Source organism: Colletotrichum gloeosporioides (genome assembly GCF_011800055.1).
Source record: "Colletotrichum gloeosporioides strain Lc1 chromosome Unknown consensus_7, whole genome shotgun sequence".
Classification (NCBI taxonomy): domain Eukaryota; kingdom Fungi; phylum Ascomycota; class Sordariomycetes; order Glomerellales; family Glomerellaceae; genus Colletotrichum; species Colletotrichum gloeosporioides.
This window is the reverse complement of record NW_025544652.1, coordinates 1,776,274-1,800,127: the sequence shown is the minus strand read 5'-3', so window position 1 is coordinate 1,800,127 and position 23,854 is coordinate 1,776,274. Positions and strand designations below refer to the sequence as shown.

The 23,854-nt window shown below is 58.0% G+C and overlaps 8 protein-coding genes across 8 annotated transcripts; 4 read left to right on the top strand and 4 right to left on the bottom strand.

The window, feature by feature from the left end:
- Positions 1-113: 113 nt before the first annotated feature.
- GCG54_00001883 (uncharacterized protein) lies at positions 114-692 on the top strand (the record flags this gene model as incomplete). Its single annotated transcript, XM_045401985.1, has 1 exon — positions 114-692. One exon carries the CDS (start codon positions 114-116, stop codon positions 690-692), a length of 579 nt encoding a protein of 192 aa, XP_045270714.1.
- Positions 693-1,052: 360 nt separating this feature from the next.
- On the bottom strand, positions 1,053-4,008 carry GCG54_00001882 (Spindle pole body component alp4; the record flags this gene model as incomplete). The annotated part of the gene is made up of 3 exons (XM_045401984.1): positions 1,053-1,472; positions 1,529-3,489; positions 3,549-4,008. 3 exons carry the CDS (start codon positions 4,006-4,008, stop codon positions 1,053-1,055), a joined length of 2,841 nt encoding a protein of 946 aa, XP_045270713.1.
- A 738-nt stretch (positions 4,009-4,746) lies between these two features.
- On the top strand, positions 4,747-5,601 carry GCG54_00001881 (Proteasome subunit alpha type-5; the record flags this gene model as incomplete). Its single annotated transcript, XM_045401983.1, has 3 exons — positions 4,747-4,771; positions 4,836-5,374; positions 5,428-5,601. 3 exons carry the CDS (start codon positions 4,747-4,749, stop codon positions 5,599-5,601), a joined length of 738 nt encoding a protein of 245 aa, XP_045270712.1.
- A 306-nt stretch (positions 5,602-5,907) lies between these two features.
- Positions 5,908-9,276, bottom strand: GCG54_00001880 (putative transcriptional regulatory protein C15D4.02; the record flags this gene model as incomplete). The annotated part of the gene is made up of 6 exons (XM_045401982.1): positions 5,908-6,249; positions 6,320-7,226; positions 7,280-7,342; positions 7,394-8,006; positions 8,068-9,057; positions 9,138-9,276. 6 exons carry the CDS (start codon positions 9,274-9,276, stop codon positions 5,908-5,910), a joined length of 3,054 nt encoding a protein of 1,017 aa, XP_045270711.1.
- A 5,078-nt stretch (positions 9,277-14,354) lies between these two features.
- GCG54_00001879 (25S rRNA (adenine-N(1))-methyltransferase) lies at positions 14,355-15,923 on the top strand (the record flags this gene model as incomplete). The annotated part of the gene is made up of 1 exon (XM_045401981.1): positions 14,355-15,923. One exon carries the CDS (start codon positions 14,355-14,357, stop codon positions 15,921-15,923), a length of 1,569 nt encoding a protein of 522 aa, XP_045270710.1.
- Positions 15,924-16,339: 416 nt separating this feature from the next.
- GCG54_00001878 (DNA damage-inducible protein 1) lies at positions 16,340-17,670 on the bottom strand (the record flags this gene model as incomplete). The annotated part of the gene is made up of 2 exons (XM_045401980.1): positions 16,340-17,019; positions 17,070-17,670. Coding segments are annotated over 2 exons (1,281 nt in total), but the record flags the coding sequence as incomplete, so codon positions are not given.
- Positions 17,671-21,441: 3,771 nt separating this feature from the next.
- Positions 21,442-22,624, top strand: GCG54_00001877 (uncharacterized protein; the record flags this gene model as incomplete). Its single annotated transcript, XM_045401979.1, has 4 exons — positions 21,442-21,720; positions 21,839-22,351; positions 22,400-22,486; positions 22,538-22,624. The coding sequence occupies 4 exons, from the start codon at positions 21,442-21,444 to the stop codon at positions 22,622-22,624; spliced, it is 966 nt and encodes a 321-aa protein (XP_045270708.1).
- Positions 22,625-23,093: 469 nt separating this feature from the next.
- GCG54_00001876 (Orotate phosphoribosyltransferase) lies at positions 23,094-23,798 on the bottom strand (the record flags this gene model as incomplete). The annotated part of the gene is made up of 1 exon (XM_045401978.1): positions 23,094-23,798. One exon carries the CDS (start codon positions 23,796-23,798, stop codon positions 23,094-23,096), a length of 705 nt encoding a protein of 234 aa, XP_045270707.1.
- Between the last annotated feature and the right edge of the window lie 56 nt (positions 23,799-23,854).

Below are 23,854 nucleotides of genomic sequence, written 5' to 3'. Positions count from 1 at the left end.
TAGGGATACACAACACTCAAGTAGTTGATGAGGTCAACGACACTTGGAAACGACCAATTGGACAGAAAATCATCTGATCGACACATTCCATCCTCCGACCAACGCACATCATAATGGCCGCCCGACAATCAACACGTCTCCTCCAGACTTTCCGGCCGACGGCAGCGCCCGGCCGCGCCTTCCCCCGGACGCTCCGCTTCATTTCGGACGCTGCCCCGGCCACGCCTCCGCTCCTGGCCAATCTCAAGGCCGATCTGAAGACGGCCATGCGCGCCAAGGATGCCGCTCGCCTCTCTGTCCTGCGCTCCGTCCTGTCCGCCACCAACAACGCTGCCAAGACGTCGTCTCCCATCGTCACCGACGCCCAGCTCGTCGCTCTCCTGCGCAAGACCCAGCGCGCCGGCCAGGACGCCGCCGCCCAGTTCCGTGCCGCCGGCCGCGATGATCTGGCCGACAAGGAGGATCTCCAGGCAAAGGTCATGGCCGAGTACATTGCCAACTCGGGCGTCCTCACCGTCACCGAGGCCGACGTCCGCGTGCACGTCGAGAAGGCCATTGAGCAGGCCACTGCTGCTGGAAAGGTCTCTCTGGGCGAGGTCATGAAGCTGGTCAACGCCGCCGTCCAGGGCAAGGACGTCGAGATTGACAAGAAGCGCATCTCCGAGATGATCAAGGAGGCTCTGGAGAAATAGATGCCGGACGGCAACATGTACTACCACCACGTGTATAATTTCAGCATACCCGAGGCTCTCCCTCTCCCAAGCATTAAGAGAAATGAAACCCTGTCAAGACAACTCCTCACATGATGCATTGAATGCAAACTCAACGACAAGAGATGAGGCCTGAACATGACGCTGCGCGCATCAGCAAATCAATGGTATCTGTCTAGGTGAGGCATGTGGACAAAACCCGCCCCTGCCGCTCTCTTTCCCTCCCTCCCCCCTCGACTGCTCTTTATGCCGTCCTGGAACGATGACTCCGTCTGCTCCAACCCCAGAACGCCGTCTCGTGTGATTTCCTCGAATGGAAGGGTATGTAACGTCAACGCACAATCATGCCATGCTATCCTCCTCGTTCCTCAACCCCGCATACTCGGTCCCCTGGTTGGCCGTGCTAAGCCGCGCGCATAGACTGAGCAGAACAACCGTCTCCGTGGCGGCGTAGTGATTCAGTGCGTCTAGGAGAATTTGCAGATGCCTGCTAAAGTTGCCCTCCCACTTCTTCATAATCTCAAACAGGTTGCTCACGCGGGCCTCGTGCTGCTCGCCGGCACCCGCCGACGACGTCGACTCGCTGTGCGAGCCCGAGGGCTTCTGCGTGCGCACCTCCTGAAAGGCGCGCCACTGCTTCTGCGTCATGTTGGGCGGCTTCGTGGCGCCAGACAAGTCTGGATCGGCCTTTTCCAGCTCACGCGAGAGCCAGTTGGAGTACGTCGCGAAGATTGTGCAGGTTTGCATCAGCTTTGAGTGGATCTGCAGGTTGTTAGTCGTGTGATACACGAAGATGAGCGAAGCGCTCTAAGACTTACCCTTAGTAGCTTGCTGTTGGTGAGCATGCACTCCTTCAAGCATGTGTCCAAGAAATCCACATGGTCCTGCATCAGCTCGTCAACCGTCCTCGTCGGTCCCTCGGTGGTACCAGAACCGTCTTGGCCGTCCTCCTTGACCTTGAGCCTGGACATGAACTTGGCCCAGTTGGGCTCAATGACCTCGGCCGTGCAAAAGTACAACAGCTGCTGCACAAACACAAGCATGCGCGCGCGAAGCGTCCATACCCGGCGCTTCCAAATCTCGAGGCTGCGCGAGGAGCTCTTGTGAGACCACGTCATGCCTGTCGTCTGCGAGTGCCATGTCGTCGACAGCTGGGACTCGAGGTACCTGAGCGAGAGGAGGTAGCGGAACAGCGCCTGGTAACGCCACACAGTCTTGCGGCTGATGACCAAAGAGACGGGGAAGGGCACTGTGTAGTCGAGCTGCAGCGACGTGAAGCCAATCGCGTTCTTGTCGTTCTCGACCGGCTGGTTCGCCAGAGGTTGGAGCGACTCGCCCTGCTCGATACCCGTGATGTTGACGACCCTCTGAAGAGACTTTGTGAGGGTGATTTCGTTCATCTCCACCTTGACGTCTTCCTTGAACGGGTCTAGAGACACGATGCTGCCCGGCTGGCGCAGGACCAGGTCGAGCAGAGACTGCAGCTTGCCGGTGTTAACGGACTTGACGGGCTTCCGCAGTTCCGAGGCGCCGAGCTCGAGGAAGTAGGAGAAGTAGTCGGACGGATCCAGGAAGAAGTAGTGTTTGAGCGACCGCAGCCGCGCGGGTAGGGAGTGTGTGGTGAGCAACAGCTGCATCAGGGATTCGTTGGCGTGGGCGTATGCGTTGTTGACGTTTTCCAGGAAACGGCTGTCGTCAAACGAGTTGGGCACGTCCGAAACGACCTTGCTGACGTCCACACCACCGCATTCTCTGACCACATTGAGGTACTTTCCTGCCAACAAGACCTTGTCCTTGACACCTTCCAGTTGAGGCGGGATGTCGTGCTCTCTGATAGTGTACCGTCTCTCCCAGTATTCGTCCGTGTAGTCCTGTTCTAGGCGCTCTCTGCGGATGCTCTTTTGCTCCTTGATGAGGAACTCGGCGTGCGGGTCGTTGATGCCGCCATGATGAAGCCACTCGTTGAGCATGACCATGTACGGTTTGCTGGCGTCTCGGAGCAGCGTTGTAAGTAGTGCGCGAGCCGCCGGGTCTCCTGACAGGGACTCCAGCCTCTTGGTGAGCAAGCCGAGCACGACGCCGCCTTTGGAGATCTTCTTCCCCGATCCCGGCACCAGATCGCCGCCCTCACGGAGGGACTCTAGAATGTTTTCAAAGTCGTCCGCGCTGTCGCTCTCTTCCTCCTCGTCATCGTCGTCTAGGAGTGCGTTTCGCTTCAGCAGCTCATGTGCCAAAGAATACAAGTGCGACATCATCTGGTTGGTAGGCAGGGTGTGAATGTTTAGTACGTGGAGCGTGAAGGTCTCGTTCGTCAGAAATTGCGTCTCAAGTTGCGCAATCATGACGAGGTAGTCGTGGAGGAACTTCCTGACGGAGGCACATAACGCGTGGTTGACGGCGCCAAACTCCTCTCTGCTCTGCACGTCGACGAACATCTCGAGAGCAGAGTAGTACGTCGCCATCTTCAGCATTGACGCCGTCAGATCCTGCAGGCTCGGGTCCAGGCCAGGCAATATTCTAAACGTTGGCCCTGAAAGACGATCTCTCTCCTCGTGCGGGTTGTACGTCTTAGCGAAGCGGATATACTGGCCCTCGTAGCCCATGAACACGAAGAGCAGATCCTCAATCATGACCGCCTCCTGTGCCTCGAGTGACAGCTCGCTCAGTGGCTTCGGTTGCTGGGGCTGGGGCGCTTGGGATGCCAAAGGCGGTATGGATATTCGACACGCCAAGGGTGCAGATGTATGGGGGAGAAGCGTCGCCTCTGGATTCCACGGTGCTGCACGCGCAAGTCAGTGAGCATTCCCCTTTGATCACCCAGGCAAACTGCAATCTCACCGGACGGGGTTTCGACCTTGGCCTCCTTGGGCTTCGTCTCGGCTGATCTCGACTTGTCCTCCTTCGGCTTGCCCTTGTCGCCTCTGCGGTCCCCCCTCTCAGGGCTCCGCGTCCGCTGCACGAGCGTCTCTAGCTGTGTCACGTACGTCCTCTCTGTTCTCCTCTCCTCTACATGGCGATCGTCCTGCGTCCTGCTCGTGGTGCGAGGGTTTCCCGACGCAGACCTCTTGTGCGCATTGCTTCCCGACTCGCGATCCCGCTCCCGTTCCCTCTCGCGTTCCCTCTGCTGCTGCCGCGCATCGCTCCGCTCGCTGCGTTCGCTCCTAAAGCTCGCGTGAGCGCTCCCGCTGCCGCTGCCTCCCCCGTTCGCCGCAGTGTTCATGCGTGACGCCCTCGAAAGTCGTTCGTGATCCGCAGCTGCAGAGGCTGTGCCGTTCGCGCGGCGCGTGCCAGACGACATGTCGCCGACTGCATTGGTGGGGGTATAGTGCGTCTTCGGGGCGTTGTTTTCTCGGTGTGATGGTCCTCTCGATTGGGCGTTCGTCTCGTCTGCGACCGTGTGTTGGAGGGTGTGCACCTTGATTCCTTGCCGACTAGTCCCTCTTTGTTCGTCAAGTCGTACCCCTCTATTCGCAAAGTCGCACTCTCCAGGTCTAAGCGGCGGGCAGGTTGGGCTGGGCTACACGGTAAAGTGCCTATTAGCCCAGGCGCGTCTGCTCGGAAAATCCTCGCGTGTGGTTGACCCCGGCCCCGGGGCTCGCCTGACCCCTGAAATATTCCGGGGACAGGACAGCGGGCAGCTGTTGGAGGGGATCTTGTCGCTCCAGCCAATCAGAAGCTTTGGGCAGACGAACAGGGGCCAGGAGCAAGCTGCGCTAAGGTCCGGGCCAGGTACGTAGTCCTGCTGGTGGTGGTGGTGCTGCTGCTGCTTCTGCTGCTGGAGCCCCCCAAGCTTGCGGCTGCGTAGGCTGGTGCTTGCCTAACGACCTGACTGTGCTTCAGCCTTCCACCGTCACCGTTTGGTTACCTTGCCTGCACCACGAGCTCCCCTCCATCCACCACCACAATCACCACCCCAGCATCCCGCAACCGCATCACCCACGCCCGCAACGCTCAGGAATTGAAGAAATCGATCAATTCCTCTGGAAGAGATTCACCACCTCCACTCTTTAGCAATTCGACACAGAACACCGCCAAGATGTTTATGGCAAGATCTGAATACGGTAAGCCTACTGCTCTCCTTCCCTGTCTCCGAGAAGAGCTCCTCTGACAAACCGTCAACAACAGATCGAGGTATCAACACCTTCTCCCCTGAAGGTCGCCTTTTCCAAGTCGAATACTCCCTCGAGGCCATCAAGCTCGGCTCCACGGCCATCGGTGTCGCCACTTCCGAGGGTGTCGTCCTCGGTGTCGAGAAGCGCGTAACCTCGACCCTCCTTGAGACCTCCTCCGTCGAGAAGATTGTCGAGATCGACCGCCACATCGGATGCGCTATGAGCGGTCTGCAGGCCGATGCCCGTTCCATGGTCGAGCACGCCCGCGTCGAGTCCCAGTCCCACGCCTTCAACTACAACGAGCCCCTCCGCGTCGAGTCGTGCACCCAGGCCATCTGCGACCTGGCCCTCCGCTTCGGCGAGGGTGCTGAGGGCGAGGAGACCATCATGTCCCGCCCCTTTGGTGTCGCCCTCCTGATTGCCGGCTACGACGAGGACGGCCCCCAGCTCTTCCACGCCGAGCCCAGCGGCACCTTTTACCGTTACGACGCCAAGGCCATCGGTTCCGGCTCCGAGGGCGCTCAGGCTGAGCTGCAGAACGAGTACCACAAAGTGAGACCCCCTCCGCGGCGATATGTCTGAACCGTGTCTAACATGCTCTCCAGTCTCTGACGATTACCGACGCCGAGACGCTGGTGCTCAAGACGCTGAAGCAGGTCATGGAGGAGAAGTTGGATTCGAAAAACGTGCAGCTGGCGAGCGTAACGAAGGAGAAGGGCTTCAGAATATACACGGATGAGGAGATGGCCGCGGTCGTGGAGCGACTCCCTGCCAACTAGACGAGAGCATGGGCTAGGGTGAGCGTAATAGAGAATCATGAGGCTGGGCGGGGAAGAAGGACGTTTTCTGGAAGGGAGAGAAACCCAAAAGATACTTACCCAGGCACACCGGTCACGAATCAGGAACCTGACGTCTAGACGATTTCCCACCGTGTATCAATAGCGTACTCAAATGTGATAAGGATCTCGGGAGGTGACGTTGAATGGACCAGTGGTATTGATCTAAAACTAAACCTACCTGAAAAGGTTGGAAGCCCTGATCTACACATCGAACACGACCCATCCATCGCTCAGAGGGGCTCTCTCTCATCCCTCCTTGATATCGAGCCTCTCCAGCTCCTGCTCGACGCTGAGTAGCCCCAGGGCGTAATGCGCCCGCTCCGTCTTGGCGACGATGAGTACCTTGTCGTCTCCGTCCAGCAGCTCCAGCCGGGCGCCAATCCTCCTCGGGTTCAGCCACACCGACGGGGGCACGACGGTCTGGAGCGTGGGGTCTCTTATGTACGGCGGACCCCGTCCCATGGCCGCGGCCTTCTTCCAGCCAGACTCGCAGCCCTCGGCGATTTGTCGCGCAGATTGCCAGCCCGTGAGACGTGCTACGTCGTGCATCCGCCTGACGATCCAGTGACGCTGGGCATCGTCTCTGTACTGTATACCGTGTTAGCGAGGATGGTCTCCGGGCGGGTAAAAGGGCGGTGAGGCCACGTGAATGTATTACCTGAATAGCACCGACAAAGAGACAGAAGGCACTCTCGATGAGCGCCGCCCCGACCAAAGTGCTGATCTCGGTGGCGTTGGAGACGTCGTCCGTCAGCCCCGCCGCGATTCGCCCAATCTCGATGGCAAACTTCTCGGTATGCTGCGCCTGGATGCCCGCGGCAATCATGGCGGCCGGCGGCATCCTCGGGTGTGCGCGGTACAGATGGATCAGGCCCATGTAGTAGTTCATCCAGATGCCGGCCACGGAAAAGGTGCGGTACTGCAGCGTCGGCCCAAAGGGCGAGTCCCTGTGGTCTGCGTACTCGGCGCCCAGGGCCTGGAACTCGGGCCCGAACTGGGATCGGAGGATCTCAAACGCCTCCCTGAGGCCTTCCCACTCACGCATCGCCGCCTCCATGGCAACGTCGGAGTCGAGGTCTTCTGTCATCTCCGGCGGAGGCGGCGAGTCGTCTCTCGGAGGGCTGAAGCCCATGGGCAGTCTCACCTTTTGTAGATTCGGCAGCATGCCCGGGAACATGGGCGGTGACCCGGCCCCGGGAGGCGCTCCCATCTGACCACCCGGCCCTCCTGGGTGGCCCCTCATGCCCGGCGGTGGACCCCCGGGCGGCCCACCGGGCATCCCTCCCATCATGCCAGGGGGCGGCCCGCCTCCGGGCATACCGGTTGCCATCCCCGGCGGGCCCCACTCCTGGCCTCCTCCCCCCGGTGGCCCGGACGCATTTGGCGGCCCTCCCCGTCCTTGCGGCGCACCGGAAGGGCCGCCGGGAGGACCTCCTGGGCGATCGCCCGGGGGGCCACTCGGAGGCCCGAACCCCTTGAACGACTTCTTCTTTCGAGCGAGGTCCTTTGAAGCGAAACTGCACAGGCGACCAAGAAGGAGCATCAAGTGATCGTAGGTTCCGTAGCTACCAGAGTCAGCACATTTTCAATGTTACCTGCTCGCAGAAGGGTGACTTACATGGCCTCCAGTCGACCCATGGGAGCTCGTGGCGGACATTGCGTCCAGTGCTGGTAGTCCATGCTTGAGATTCGTCAGCGTTGGCCGTCATGTGCATCCGAGAGAAACACTTACAATGGCTTCCCACCACCGAGCATGCTTTGATAGACGTCCATCTTGCAGTACCACCAGTACAGATCCCTCAAATGCTCGTAATGTTCGATATCGCGGTCAGTGTAGTAATTGCCCATTGAGGCTGCTGAATCGTCCTCGTACGACACGTGTTGGTTCGTTAGTCGACTCAGCAGGCCAAGGTCCAAATCGTCTAAATCGTGGTTCATCATGTGCGTGTTATCGTGGCCCATGTAAAAGGGGTCGAACGGCTGGTTCTGGCTTTCTTGGAACAGCGCACGCCTGGCTCGTTTCAGAGGCAGGATGTTCCTTGTCCACTCCCTAAATGGGATCTCCTTGATCAGCAGCCTGGCTCCGAACAAGTGATTGCACCACTTGGAGTGGTCCGAATTCCACACTTCAAAGTACCCCAACAGCAGGGTGGCTGCAAGCGTGGCTGGCGACGTCCTCCTCTTTACAGTTCGCACGTTCTTCGCGATTCTGCGAATGGAAAGGTGGTAGTGTTTCATGGCCGCCGTCGGCGGGATCTGCTGTAGTTTGGCTATTTGTAAAGCGCCCAGGGCGAGCATTGCTTGGAGGAGTGCCGGGTGGTTGAACGACAGAATGGGGAACGTGTCTATGGCATGGTTAATCGCTGCTGAGCAGCCAGAACGGCAAAGAAGTAGGAAAACACTCACAGGTCCACAGGTTATGACCGGCCTTAGGAACAGAAAAGTTGTTCATCAGTTTCGTGTGGTCAAACGGATGCCTTTCGTACAGGGACATGCTGGGGCCCGTGACGTTGATAAAGTGCCAGAACAGGGCTGCCGTCCGCTCGTCGTTGAGCGGTGAGTTGTTCGGGGTCGGGATGTACGACGTGAGAATCGTCTCCTCCGCAAAGGCCGAGAACTTTCTGACCTCGGTGCCGAAGCCGTCCCAGGGACCGTCCGAACGGGCCTGGACCAGTTGTCCGTAGGCGCTCTCCTCGCCCATCAAGTCCTCGAAGCCGTCGTCCGAATCGCCCATGGATGCGTCGTCGTCGTCGTTGAAGAAGAACTGGACATCGGGGTCCTCCACTACGTCTTCTCTCCGCAGAGGGTCGTTGGGGTAGTGTCGAATCTCTTCCACCCGTACATGATTTAAAGGCTGTCCTTGCCATGCTTCCCGGGGTACGTACGCAAATGAGCCGTTATCGGTATTTGGACTGACAAAGGTGCTCTGGGCGCCGGCGAACGGTCCCTGGAATTGGTCTGGGCTGATGGGCGATGTCAATGAGGGCGTCGGGGGCATTTGCGGGGGTATCTGCGGCGGCCCAAAGGCATACTGGTTGAAGTCGAATGGAGAGGAAGATGGGTGATGACCCGAAGATGGGCCTGGGAAGCCCTGACCATACTGGGGATGTATCGGCTGGCCGCCATAGTCCATGTTCTGTGGCGGCTTGGGAGCTATTGGTGCCAGGGGAGGCGCATTGGAGGACTTCGGCTGCGGGTTGGATAGCTGATGGAAAGGGGGATTTGAGGCCTCGGGGGGGTAGACCACGGGACCGTAGACTCCGTTCAGGTTGAATGCGCCGATTGGGTCTTTGAAGATGACTCGCTGGTTGTAACCCTCGCAGTGTCTTTTGGACTTGATGCAGTTGTTGCAAATGGGCCTTCCCTCGTCGCACTTGATGCGTCGTTTTCGACATGCTTTTGGTCATGTTAGCAATTCGCTCTATGGACGAGACATCCCCTCGCGTTGAGTTTGACTGAAGAGGGTAGGTACGTACTTAGACAACCGGTCTTGGTCCTCTTTCTGATGTTCGCCCTTTTGCGGTTCTGGTCATCGTTTTCATTCTCATCGTTGTTGCCCGAGGCCTTGGTCGGAGACTTGTCGCCGCCGTCGGGCGCCCCATCGGCCGTGTCCATCCTAGTAGATGCTGTCTTGTTGTGAGTGAAGCTCCGTGACCCGACTCAAATCTCCATCCACTGGGTCCTGTCGACAACAGATGGTCTCGTCTAGTTCCCGGAAACTTACACACACAAGAGGTCGTGTGGCTCGCTCAAGGCGCAGAGAGTACTACTATTATTACTACTCTCAAAATAGTGCGGTTCGGTGTTCGGCGCGTCGGTGACGGTGAAGGACGGTGGGTAAAAGCTGTGGTTTCTGGGCAGGCGTTTAGTCGAGAGGCGGCGTCTTCAACGGGTCACAAGCGTCCAAGAGTGGCAGCAGCGCAGCGAGACAAGGTGGGTTAACTTCCGCCTTTGTGCGCGGGCAACGGGACGGGGTTCGAGGGTGGAAAGATAGAGGAAGCAAGTCGGGCGCCCTGGAGTGAGATGCTTTTTATTAAGCAGCCATAGACGGTGGAAGGAAGTGAAACAAGCCGGTGTGACTTTGTCTACGCCGAATAGGTTGTCATGAACGGGTTGGACAGGACGCATGGACTCGTGGGGTAGGACGGGGGTGTAAGGATGTCTGCAGCAGTTGGAGATGTGTCTCTCACGACACGAGGGACTGGTGACCTTTCCCACTCTGGAATAGAGAAGACGTGGAGAGGGGAAGAAGTGTAGGTAGAATAAGGTAGCTTCAAGGCAGGCAAATGTACTGTAACAGGGTATCAAGCAAGGTGTAGAAAGGGGGCGTGAAGAGGCAGATGCACAAACAACGGAGACAAGGTAGAGCGAGGGAGGTGCCAAGCAGCGAGAAGACTAAGAGGAGGCCGGGCCGGAGGGACCGGGGGGTGGTGACAGGAAGATGGAGGTTGGAAACTTGGGAGATCGGGACGAACCAGACCAGACACGAGAGCCGGCCCAGACGAATGGGAGGACGGGGATGCAGATGATTCAGGTAGGGGTCATTAATCGTGCAGGGCCGGCAAGGCAGACAAAGCCATGGTCGATGCTGCTGGTGATGGGGACGAGGATGAGAGACAGCATTGCAGGACAATTGGAGTTGTCTCTGAGAGACTCGGGCTCGAGGGGCCAGGGACGTGACAAGTACGAGCAAGACAACAACCATGCACTAACAGAGTGAAAACATGGGACTCTCTAATCACTGCCTACTCACCTTTGGCTCAAGGTCTTGAATTGGACCGTCCACTGCACGCAGTTGGCTGCCATGCCCTGGCTATTCTTGGTCCAGTATGGGCATGTATGTAGGAGGTGCGGCAAGACGACGGGAGGGAGAAAACACACATACGGCGTATTGGGGTGGCTTGCGGAAGCAGCACGAGTGGGTGTGATACGTGCTGCTGCGTGATAAAGCAGCGCGCTAAGATGGCCCAGTCAATGATTCCCAGGTAGGTTCCATGTCAAAGGTGTCTCCCCAGTTGCCCCGAAATCCATCTCAATGTGTCTGCTGTGTCTGCTCTTCCCCTCCCGCGGGCAGTACTAATGCATACATACCGCCGTAAGTAGGTAGGTACTTTGCAGTACATATAGTGGTTGGTAAGGCTCGTCCAGGGTTCTAGCTCCGTCGTGAGCCTGCCATGTTTTCGCGCGATGGCGCCGCTGGGCTGCGAGGATTAGGCCGTTTAGGGCCTCGGCTGCCACTGAACTGAGGGGCGGACCGGGGGCCCTTCTTTCAGGGGTCTGTCATGTCCCGATTGACAGGGCTCAGTGGAATGGCGCACGGCACTAGGACGAGCTGACTGAATCATCGTCTCTTCTCCTTCTCGAAAGCAAAAAGCTGCTTCTTGTGGTGCTGTGGTCCCACGGGTCTAGCAGAGCTAACCCAAGCTACTCATGTACGCGTGGTCTGACGAGGAAAGAAACTTTTCTGCGCGTACACTACGCTGTGCTGTGCATCGTGCGGCCTGCGTCGTTGTTGCGGTGAAGCAATCCAATCCGGTATCGTTCCGGTAGGGCAACAACTGCAAATTTGATTGAAGCGCGGCGGAGATTGGAGGTTGGGTTAGGCAACCCGCCAAGCTGCAAATCCCAACGGCAACGCTCAACAGACTTTGTCCTCGCATACCCGACAATCTGGCCATGGGTATCTTGAGCTTCATGGTGGCATGAACCATCTCGCAGTCGTCGCGCCCTGGGCACCGCCAGCGTCGCAGGCAACATGGGGCCCAGAGAGAGAAGCCGAACGCTATTTCATCCGAGGTCTTTGGAGGTCTGGACTCTCCCCGTCTGTCAGGGTCCAGCCTGTTGCCCCTCGTCTGCCCTATGGGGTCAGCAATGACCAAGACGACATCCGGCGAAAAGCGTCGACTAGGTCGACGGCGAAGTCCTGCGGGGACGCGGCATCCGTGACTGCCCGTCGCCCGTCGCTACTATTGAAGACACATTGAAACCCTCGTGATGTTCAGAATCTTCAGCAGGGCCGGGGGTGTTCGTCATCGATGGGGTATCCAGATCGTCCGTTGGTGGCCATCAAGCCCGAAAGTGAGATATGCGCCGGTGGCGTTCCAAGGTGGGATGCATTTCTGCCACTAGTTTTAGGCAACTTGCCATGTGCCGAGCAAGCGGCATGCTAAGAAAGAACAACCCGATGCCGACGGGGCCTCGCGAAGGCCGTCTGCTAGGTAGAGTGGAGGCTCTCGATGGCTTGACAGCCCTTCCTGCCGCCGGACAGTATGAGAATTGACGAGACAAGCCTTTCAACCCGTCTCTCTTGCCACGACGTTCCAACTTGGGTGAATGCATTCCAAGTCTGGCAGGCCGATGGACTGATTGAGATGAACGGCGATGTGCCGCTGGGATCTCGCCATCCCCCCTTTCTGGCCACCACGCATCCAAATATCAGCTTCGGCCAATCGTTGCGTTTCCGACCTTATGGACGGTGTCACAGGCGACTGGCCGCAGTACACGGTCGGCTGGCATACGGTGCAACACAAACGTGCTCGTTTTCGAACAGGAGGAGGCACGCCGATCCCCGCGGACCACCTCCGCCCGCCCTCTTTCCCTCTTGAACAACTGCAACTGGTCACAATCGGTTCCGCCCATCATCGATCGCCTTGTGCCTTCTCGTCCTCCTCGAAGCGCAGGGTCGCCTTGACAGCTTTCCCGGATGTTTACTGTATCTGATCTGAGCGGAGGTCGATACTGGCTGCCGCCCTAGGCCAAGTATGCAGGTAGCCTTACCGCATGCCAGTAGTTGAGTCGGGGCAGAGAGCCCCTCCCCTTTCGAGAGAGCAATGAGTGCCATGTCGTTGAAGACTGGCCATCGAGGACGATCCTGAACTGGACAAATGAGAATCGTGGCAATAAAGCAAACCGGGCCGCCAAACAAAGGCATCTGGCTCATTGCGGCACAGAGACTGAACTGCGCCTCGTGCCACGGTTACGGTTGCCCTATTTCTGTCTCTTTGGTGAGCGTTTCCAGCCTCAAGGTTCTCTGAACCGTCTCGTCTCTTTGATGTCTTGTCTTGACTCCCGAGACCAACGGCTCTGGAAGGCCGTTCATCCCCGAATGCTGCCACCCGTGTTGGTTTGCTGCCATTCCCCAGGTCCCTGTCTCTGTGCCCACGCCATCAAAGCCAAACATAGCGGTATTCCATAAGGCCGGTTAATGCGCCGTGCCCGTTTTTCGGACCACAAGTCGGAGTCTTTTGAGAATTGAACCGACTGCCCGCCGAACAACCCACCGGTGGGTCGCCGTCGCCGTCCAAAACTTTGCAGAAGCTTCTGGTCTCCGGTGAGAATGTGCAGGCGGTTGCAACGGGGCCGCATGCCTGGCGGCATCTGAGAGGAGCAATATTTCGGTGGTTTAACCAGGGGAACCATCATCCCAGGCTGGCGACTAGCTGCCTGGAGAGCTATCAACGGGTCGAACAAACGTCCGACACAGGCAATTTTGCCATGGCGTCTGTTAAGCCAGCTCAGAACGGGAAGGCGTCATGTCAAACAGTTTGCTGGCTGCCCTAATCTAATGACAGCAGGCTGGGGACGGATGGCTTGTCCTCCGTCTTTTGGGTCGTCGCCAGTCCATTGAAGTTAGGGCCAAGGCAGCCGTGGGTAACGAGGCTCGGACTCGTCGGGCCCCAGGTTGCGGCTCCCCGGTCTGAGTGGCTTCTCGGGGTCGCTCCCGCACGCGTCTGGATGTTTCCGTCTGGTCCGTCGCATGCGGGAGGATTCTGGAGATTGCAGATGTAATCATGGCTTCCCCATTGGGCGAGCTATTTGTCTTTTTGCTGGGACATTCCTTTGCTTTTACTGACGTCGTTGCAAGCTGGAAAAGTAAGTTGAAACGTCGTGATCCCAGGACCCGATGCAGGACCGAAAGATCAGGACCAATCTGATAAGCCACCGTGCAGATCTCGGAACACCTGACAGGGTGGTTGTGGTGAGCCGGCCTGGCTTCCCAGTAGCGCGTTCCTCCAGACTCTGGCGGAAGGGAGCGGGCGGACGGGCGGAAGTCGACTGGCGGCCATGTCAGGGTCCAGGAATGCACTTGGCCTTGTCCAACTCGAGAACGTCAGTAGGTGCAAAGGGGCATTCCCACCAGAGTGACGGGTGACAGCAATCAGGATGCCAAGACGATATGGGTTATTGAAGGATGTCGCAGGTCTTGCCGCCGTTGGTGCTAGACAGATGATTTGCATCTCACTTGCGCAAAGCCGTTTTCATGGAGGTGGCGCCAACGTTGGGTATATGCACATCTTCATAGAGGCGCTGACAGGCTCGCGGAGGAAACCAAGTGGGTGGGTTTAGTGCCGGGGTTTGAAAGGCAAATCCGTGCAGAAGTCGGCCCATGGACTGAAAAGTGGTGATGGGGAAGTTGGCTTACAGTTGAGACGATGCAACTGCGCGCCAAAAGCTCGGCGGTGTGCACGGTCCACACACCTTGCTCCTCCCATCCTGGCGCCGATCAGCGTCCAGGGGTGCGATAACGATGGGAAGGGGAAAAAAAATAAAAAATTCATCGACCGAGACTGAATGAGCCGCTGCGTAAGACAGAGCTTTGAGCGACGCTTCATTCACAACAACGTCCATTCTCATCCCGCGTCCGCGAATCTCATTCCATCACCAGCCATTTGCATATCCAAGTCAACCTAAATATGTTCGCAGTCCCAGGGTGGTCCGTCGCGGCCGACGCCCTCAAGTCGGAAACGCCTGGTGGCCAGAAGGACGGCCCCGCGAAGAACAAGACGCGAAAGCGCAAGAGAAACAACAAGGACGAAAAGGTCACAGAGTCCAACTTTGCCGACCTCTACCAGAATGTGATTGAGGGCAAGAAGACTGAGGGCAAGCGCGGCAGGAAGAACGAGGGCGGCGAGGAGACTCCCAAGAAGAAGGAGCGCAGAGCGTCCACGGCCGGCGAGGATGCGCCGGATGCAGCCAAGCCCAGCAAGAAGCAGAAGAAGGAGAAGGACTCAAAACCTGAAGACAAGGTGGCAGAGGAGGAGAGCACGCCTAGGGCCGACAAGAAGGATAAGAAGCAGAAGAAGGATAAGAAGCCCAAGGTTGAGAAGCAAGACCATGTCGACGAGCAATCGGCAGAGACACCCAGCAAGGACGAGAAGAAGAAAAAGACAAAGGACGCCGCAGCAGCCATTGCTGCGTCTGTCCCTCCCGTGCCTCCGGCGCCCGCAAAACTCACCCCCCTCCAGGCCGCCATGAGGCAGAAGCTCATCTCCGCCCGCTTCCGCCATCTCAACGAGACGCTGTACACCCGACCCTCCGCCGAGGCTTACCAGCTCTTTGAAGACTCCCCCGACATGTTCTCCGAGTACCACGAGGGCTTCCGCCGGCAGGTCGAGGTGTGGCCCGAAAACCCCGTCGACGGCTACATCCGCGACATCAAGCTGCGGGCGAAGCAGCGCTTCCCGCCGCGCGGCATGCCCCCCAAGAACCCGAATGGGCCTCAGCCGCTCCCCCGTACGGACGGCACCTGCATCATTGCCGACCTGGGCTGCGGCGACGCCCGCCTCGCCTCGACGCTGGCCTCGGAGTCTCAGAAGCTCCGTCTCCAGATCAAAAGCTACGACCTGCACTCCCCCGCCAAGTTCGTCACCAAGGCCGACATTGCCAACCTGCCTCTGGAAGACGGCTCGGTCGACATCGCCATCTTCTGTCTCGCCCTCATGGGGACGAACTGGATCGACTTCATCGAGGAGGCGTACCGCATCCTCCACTGGAAGGGCGAGCTATGGATCGCGGAGATCAAGTCCCGCTTCGGGCCCGTCAAGTCCAAGAATGCCGTTGTCTCCCACAGCGTCGGCAACCGCAGGAAGCAAGCCGCCGCGGAGAAGAAGGGCAAGGCTGCCAGAGCCGAGGCGGAGACGGAGGTGGACCGTACGGCCCTCGCCGTCGAGGTTGACGGCCACGAAGACCGCCGCGGCGAGACGGATGTCTCGGCCTTCATCGAGGCCCTGCGAAAGCGCGGCTTCGTGCTGCGTGGCGAGGGCGAGGGCAACAAGGGCGCCGTGGACCTGTCCAACAAGATGTTTGTCAAGATGCACTTCATCAAGGGCGCCGTGCCTACCAAGGGCAAGGGTCTTGCCGCCGCCAAGGCCGCAGGTTTCGTGGAGAAGGAGAAGAAACAGAAGCGGTTCGTGTGGAATACGGAGGAGGACAATGCTGACGAGGCTTCCATTTTGAAGCCATGTGTTTACAAGATTCGGTGAGAATATCATAGTGGCTGGAGTTTTGTACGGTTAAACAAAAGTTGTGCATCTTCGAAAGACTGAAATGTGGGATATCACTCGGGGAAGAAGAGGGTCATCACGTAATCATACATAGGGAAACATGCAAGAGAATTCTCACGAGCATCGGCAGTGAAACGGCACAAGTGCTGCAATGTCCGTGGGCAGTTCCCGCTCAGGGGCCTTCCTCTGAACTACAACATGCTGACTTGGTTGGTTTACAAACACCTGGGCCAGGACAAGCTGCCCGTGTCGCACTGGGCGAGAAAAACACATGACGCCTCTAGTTATTGTATTGTACCCAACCCCGTGATGTCCGTTGTCCTGTTTGTTGGCCACGCGCTTCCCATGCAGGTCATGCTTAGCCCGACCGTTTCCCGTATACGCCTGGTTCCAATCTATGCCCCAAACAGGAGGCCCGCGGCAAACTCGACATTGCCGCCTGTGGCCTGCAATGCGTTGATGGCTGCTTCTCTCGGAAAGCCGAGGGCCATGAGCTGAGAAATGTGCTCCTCGGGGAAGTTAGGGGCGGCAGACTGCGCCGGTGCTGGGCCACCCTGTTGAGCAGGAGGTTGAGGAGCAGAGGCTCCACCACCGGCCGGGCCGCTTACAACGCCAGACCGTTGGCCAATGGTTGTGCCAGCAGGACCGGGTAGTCTTGGTTCTTCCTCGAGTGCCTCCTCACTCTCCTTCGGGATCTCCGCCTCGCCCAGAAAGGGCACCTCCTCGCCTTGAATGATGAGCTTGTCCTTTGCGAGGTCGATGCTGGCCTGGTAGCGCTTGAGCATGTCGAGGCCGAGCAGAAGCTCCACCTGCTTGCCCTCCATAACGGTGAAGCTGCAGGGCAGGAACAGCGTTCCGACCTTGATCTGGGCAGAGTGCACGCGGCCGATGATGTTGGCCGTGCCGACTCCACGAGCCACTCCTGCGAAGCGCTTGTCCACAAGACGCATGATACCACACGCTTCCGCGCACGCCGGCGACATGATGGTGGCCTGGGCTCCGGAATCGACCAATGCCTTCACCCTGTGGCCGTTGACCTCGACATCAACATACAGCATGTGGACCCTCCCAAAGACTGTAAACCGTTAGCTCATGCAAAGCCTCTTGTCTTGACTGAATCCTTACCTTCGGGATTGTGCTCCATGGCGTTTTGCAAATTCTCCATTACCCTCTCTTGGCGAATCATCTCCTCAATCTTGGCCTGCGCCTCAATGTCGAACGGGTCCTCGTTCAGGCGTGCAATCTCCCTCTGCCTCTCCTCGCGTTCGCGTTGCTCTCGGTCGTAACTATCGTTGAACAGCTGTGCGAAGCGTGCGGGGTCTTCGAGGGCGGCGGCGAGCTGAGGCTGCTGACGGGTAGCTTCCGCACGCAGGTTGGGATCGCCAAGGATCTGGAGGCGGATGAGCTCGGGGTCTTGGCCGCCGGGTCGTCGACGCTGCTGCTGTCCTTGTCCTCTCCTGCCCTGGTCGGGCACACCGGTGCTTCCTCGCATATCTCTCACGTGCAACGCCAACATTTCACCGTCGGCAATCTGCAGCTGCTCCATCGTGCTGTTGTCATCCTGAATCAGACGGCCGTTGTGGTAGAGATGCTGGGACGTGGGCAGGATCTGTGTCTCGGCTTGGATGGCTTCGCGGAGAGTGGAGACGGGCATGTCGGGAAAGATCTCGAGGGTGAGAAGGTCTTGGTCTTCGACCTCGGGATTCGTTATGCTTAGTGTGATGCGCCTGTCACCGAAGCTGTCAGTCGAGAGTCAAGGACGTTTCGAACATGGTGCAAGCTTACATGATGAGCTTTGTTTGTTTTCCCGCGGTGTCAGGTGTACAGTGTTCGGTGCCCGGATGGAAGTGGAGAGTAAGTTGGGAGAGTAGGTAGCGGCGGTGAGCAGCAGGAGGCAAGCAGCCCGAGGCTTCTGGTAGAGTTGGCGGGCAACGTAAGGCTAGCTGTCGTCACGAGCCAGTCGAGTTTCACGGTTGCGAATGCGAAGTTCTGGGTACTTCAGGTTCAGACCGGAGCTGCGGCGGAGGGTTGATGAGGGGTGTTTTGGAGGGGCAGCGGCGGGAATCCAGGCAGCACGGTGGTGACGTCTTATGGAAAAAGCAGACGTATTTGAACGAAGAAGAGGAAGGCTGGAAAACAGAGAGCTTGCGAAAAGTTTTCGATTGGGTACGGGCTTGTGGTGCGTCTTCTGGTGATTGGGTGTTTGCCGTCGTCAGAAAAAAAGGTAGGTAGCAGAGAGAAACGTCAATGTGGTCAAGGTAGGGATCTCGACGTAAGGGAGGGCGGGCAGACGAGTTGAGGTCGGGGTACGTAAAGAGCTCGGCCACTCAGGTACCAACCAAGTGTTTCGTCAGGAAGGTGGGCGCTGGGCGACCCCTAAAACATGATGGAAAAGACACCGCGGCGACTAGAGGCACCCTGGCCCTGGCCGTCGTCTACTTTGTACGTTGCCCCGTTTCCCCGTTTGCGGCAATGGGAGCTGGGGCGGCAAGCTCGCACTACCTATCCGCACCTTACCCTCCATTCGATGCAGTACAGCACGGGAAGCACTGGCCAAGCCGACGAGGAAGCTGATGGAAGGGCGTTGAACCTATGCGTCAGCATGGTACTTTCTTTTCATGCTGCTGTACCGCAGGTAAGCTATCTGCATGACCTGCTTCCCCGGGCAGCTCACTGTCATGTCAACAGTTACATTAGTAAAGAGACTGTAACTGGACTCTGATAACAGGGAACAGCCAGATGCCTCGGGCAACGAAACAGCAACGCGCAATCGCAATACGGTCACCCGACCTGTTTCTTTCATCTCTCAGGTGCCTTCTCCCGAGCACATCAGCCCCACGAGCTAATCGTTACCTAAGCCGCGCTCGAGGTACCGTCAGAGTATCTGCGGGTGCGAGAGCCGCCCGCCCAGTTACCTCCCGTTTACATGGCCTGCGGCATCTGCGCAAGTCAAACAAGGCAACTGACGAGCAACAAACCCTTGCACTCCTTAGACGAGGTACCCGACACCTTGCTCACCACACAAGCGATGGATATTTTTACACTGGAGCTTACCTCAACTATGCAAGTTGATAGGTCTGTTGCCCCAAGCCGCCAATCGAACGCCGCCGGCGACATCCTCTGCCACTGCTTCGGTGGGTTTCTGTGCAATAATGACGAAGATCCCGAACGACGAATATCCCCAGCCCTCGAAATCCCGGTTCGACTCGGGAGATCCAGTCAATCCCACCCGCTCGCTTCGGCCACGGCGAATTCTTCATGATGAGGCGCCCGTCGAGGACCAACCGATTTCAGCGACAGCATGCGGGTTGCAAAATCGAGGCGCTGGGCTATCGTCAGCAAAACGACGAGAGAAAGTACCCAAGACAGAGATCATCGTGTCTCGATAACCCCGACGCTGGCCGATGACACCTTCCGGTCGAGTCAGACCGACGGCGTGCGTCTGCGCCGGCGGACGTCGGCACTGCACAGGAATGCTCGGACGCTGGTGAGGTTGGTCAGGACCCGGGCTTCCGGCCAACTTCTCAGGCCGGGTGCCGTTTGCTTGCCGGTCGGTGGTGCTGTTTGCACTGGCCGACAACGTCTCTGGCTAGCCTCATTGATGCCTCGCTCCAACCAACACCAAATGTACTTTGCTACAAGACTCAAAAGTGCCTCAGCTGCTGTCCTGTTTGAGCGTGCTGCATCTGCAGAAGCGCGGCGGGGGCGATGCAACTCTGGATCGCGGGACCGGGACACCTAGCAAATGTCGATGCTGCACCTCCATCCGTTTCAGTCACCTCCTGCAGCTGTCATCCGGCCAGCTTGAGCAACAGAGCAGGAAGATTATCCGTCGGACGAGGGCTTCTCCTCGTGGTTGACAGTGTTGACCAAACTGGTTTGTCCATTGTTCTCACGGGCCGTCGCGACGGAAGAGATGCGTGCCAGCAGACGGCCCTTTTCAGGTTGGTTGACTTGCCCAGCAGTGTTACTACGAATTCGGCTCTACCTTGGCACTTGTGGTGGTGGGGACGTGTTCACGATGCGAAGCAAAATGCTCCAGCCAGGCGCATGGCAAAGGAGCAACAAGCATGCCAAGACCTGACAACACTTTTACTCACCAACAAGTAGCATCGCCAAATCTTGCACCCTTTTTTAATGTTGCTTTTTTTCCGCGGTCATTCCAGCGAGGGCGGCCTCCGTCGGTTCCTGACTTTTTTTTGCCTACCAATTCAATCAACCCACAGTGACAAATATGGCTCAAGCATCTGAGGAGCACTGAGCCTCTCGCACTTGGCAGGCCTTCAGGTCACGCCGCCAGAGCCAATGTTTGGTGGGGTACCTAGGTAAGGTACCTACCTACCTCAAGGTAGGTAGGTAGAGGTACCTCCCGAGCTAAGGTAGGCACCTCAGTTTGTTTCCCTTGATCCTGGGCAGCCAGCAAGCCAGCTTCAGGGCCTCAATTAGCAGCTTCAGGCCGTCCCTAAGCAGCGGGCAGGGCGAGCTGAACAAGCACAGAGGTCGGACAGGTATCCATTGTTACCCGCGTCGCCATCTGTATGTACAAAGAGGGCCCTTTTTTGCACCTAATCTCACAGACTTGAGATGCATCACAAGCAGCGTCATTCATCAACGTCGCAACTCTATCATTCTCATGCAAAGAGTGGGAAATAAAGATGGAGCCTGGGCAGACGGCCTTTGAGCATCCAGGGGGACCGAACAGGCCACAACTGTGCCGCTGCGGGTAGGTCGGTCACGCGACAAACACCTCATCCTACCTGCCTAGGTACCAGTGAGTGAGTGGCCCGCCCAATGGCTGGAGGAAACTCCAATTCTCTTGTTTGCCCAGCCCAGCCCAGCCCGGGCAAATCCAATCAAGTCTTTTACCAGCTATATGCCCTTCTGTTTGACAGTCTCCTGTTTTCTTTGAGGCAGCTTACCTACTTACCTTTTTGCAGCTTGCAGCTCCCACCACTGCCGTTGCCATCTTCTTCACTGTCTCACACTGTTGGTGCATTGTGCCCCTCCCACGTTCAGTGACCCTTCTTAGTCTTCTCTCACTGCCACTCGGCGCCTCCCCCGGAATCCAGGCCTTGATCGGCTCACCTCATCGGCACCCGGCCGGCACTCTCTGTGTTAGCCCCCGTCATCCCATCCCCGCCCCTAACGTCAGCCCCGAGTCCTACGGCCGGCAGCCTCTTGTGTGCCCTCCGTGTCCGACCCGCCCTGGTCGGCCAGTACTCTCCGTTTGAGTGTAACACTTGCCTTCTTGGGCCTCTCTGTTCTCGGCGTGCTCCCGCCTTGTTGCCAATTATTTCTGGTGTTTGCAACCCAGGGGATATTTTCCCAGGAAAGCTCCAGTCTCTCTCTCTCTCTGTCTCTCTCTCTTGTGTAACCGACAACCTCCCAACTGCCAACGCCCCTCCTCCCATTCTCCATAACCCATACTCTCGGATCCTCCTCATCCTTACCCCATCCATCTTCATTCATCATCGCGCATCAGCCCGCATCAGCCACCATGCCCGAGAAGGACCCTCCTGTCAGCCAGGCCGCCGCGGCCTCTGACTGCGCCATCGACGACTCGGACGATGGCGACGAGAGCTACGTTGAGGCCCAACGCATTCGCTCTGAGCAGAAGCAGAAGCGCCCTCAGACGGACTCTCTCCGTGTCCAGGAGATTTTCCCCGTCCATTTCAGCCCCCTCGTTCAGCCCTTGACCAGTTCGAGTGTCGAGTCGTGTGTCGTCCTCGAGAACGCTGCGTTCCCCAACCCGGACCATCGCGCTACCAGAGAGAAGGTGAGCCAACTTTTTTCTTCTTTTCCTCTGGGTCAACACGGTGTACTCCCATCGCGCCGTTTTCTCTTGCGCGTCCTGGGTGGATGCTGATCACCGCTGCTTGCTCCACGCGTTGCAGACAATTTGCCTTGCTGCGTTGCTCGTTGGTGTGGCCAGCGGTGTTAAACATGATCCTCTTCGCCAGATCTGGCTCATGCTGACTTGGCTGCAGTTCGAGTACCGTCTTTCGACCTGCTCCGACATCTGCTCCGGCATTTTCTGCAGCATCGTCCCCAGCGAAGCCAAGGACAAGGACTTTGCCCTAGAGACTCTGCCAGTCGCCAATCCTGTCGAGACGGGCCGCGCCAACGGCGCCGTTCTCGCTCTTTGCGCTCACGTCGTCTCGACCCTCGGCAACGGACCCGTCGTCACAGATGCCGACATGAGCTACCCCGTCAACTGGCGCGACCAGGAGTCGTCCAAGTCGTCGGGTCTCGGCCATCAAGTCATGGGTCGCACGGTCTGCCTTCACTCGTTCGCCGTCGCGCCCAAGCTCCAGGGTTGTGGCCTGGGCAAGCTCATGATGAAGTCCTATCTCCAGCAGATCAACAACTCGGGCGTTGCTGACCGTGTGGCCCTCATCTGCCAGGACGTAAGTTGACTCCGGCTGCCGTGCCACGTTCGTGCTGACATGTAGCAGTACCTTGTCAGCTATTACAAGCGATTCGGATTCCGCCATCTTGGCGAGAGCAGGGCGTCCTTTGCTGGAGGTGGATGGAACGACATGGTAAGCGCCGCTGATCTCCGCGGCTGCAAAACGACACTGACGACGTCTCAGGTGATTGATCTCGCCGGTCCTCCCAAGAAGAGCACCGAGGCTCTCAAGGCCGTCGCCGACGAGACTCGTGCCCACGAGGCTAAGTGAAGAATTCCATGGTTCGGTCACACGAAATAGTCCACTTCCTTGGGTGACTTTTCGTGTAACAGCATATTTCCCCCCCTTTCGGTACATGATTAGGAAGGACACACATACCCTGGTCGCTCAAGTAAACGACGGGTTTGCATTACTGGCTTTTTGTTCTCTTTTGCCCACTGCGTTACGATATCTGGAGGGCGGCAAACTCCTATAGACAGCATGCGGCTACGGTACGAGGATATGATATAGACTAACTTGCCTCAAAAGGGAGAGCAAGAGAATTGAACCCATTTTATCCTGCATCGCTTTTATTTCATGCGAGGGGGCTCAAGTTTACGGGTCGCTTCGAAATCACTTTTTTTTTGTTCTTCATCTTTTGCGCCTGACCCAAGGGAAGCTCCAATCGAGCGTGCCCATCTAGGTAGCCGTGACCTGCGAACTCTAAATTCTCATCCTCTGACCCAGAAATCCAGCCAACTCAGTCGGTCGCCTTGTACTTGGCGCGGTACTCCTCCGTACGCTTAATGTCCTCGGCGGACGCGAAGCTCTTGGCACCCTCAATGATGTCGTCGAGGGTGAGAATGGCGAAGATGGGGATGCCGTACTCCTTCTTGATCTCGCCCATGGCGCTGGGGCCGGGCTTGCTGTCGTCGCCGTCGGCGGCGGGCAGCTTCTCCATGCGGTCGAGCGCAACGACGATGCCGACGACCTCGCCGCCCTCCTTGCGGATCTTGGCAATGGCCTCGCGCTTGGCGGTGCCGGCGGTGATGACGTCGTCGACGATCAGGACCTTCTTGCCCTTGAGAGGCGCGCCGACAATGTTGCCGCCCTCGCCGTGGTCCTTGGCCTCCTTGCGGTCAAAGGAGTAACAGGTCTGCGCGTAGTGCTCGGGGTCGAGCTCGGCGAGCTTGTCGGTGGTGGAGGTCGCGAGGGGGATGCCCTTGTAGGCGGGGCCGAACACGATGTCAAACTCAAGGCCGGCGGTCTTGCGGGCGTCGATGACGGTGTGGGCGTAGGCCACGGAGATGGCGCGGAGGAGGTCGGCGCGGTAAAAGTCACCGGCGTTGAAGAAGTAGGGCGAGATGCGCTTCGACTTGAGCTCGAAGGAGCCGAACTTGAGGACACCGCCCGCGATGGCGGCCTTGAGGAAGTCCTGCTTGTAGGGGGGGAGCTGAGAGGCCATTTTGGTGATGGTGTTTCCGGCTTTGACTTGAGGGAGTCGGTAGGAGGGTATCAGAG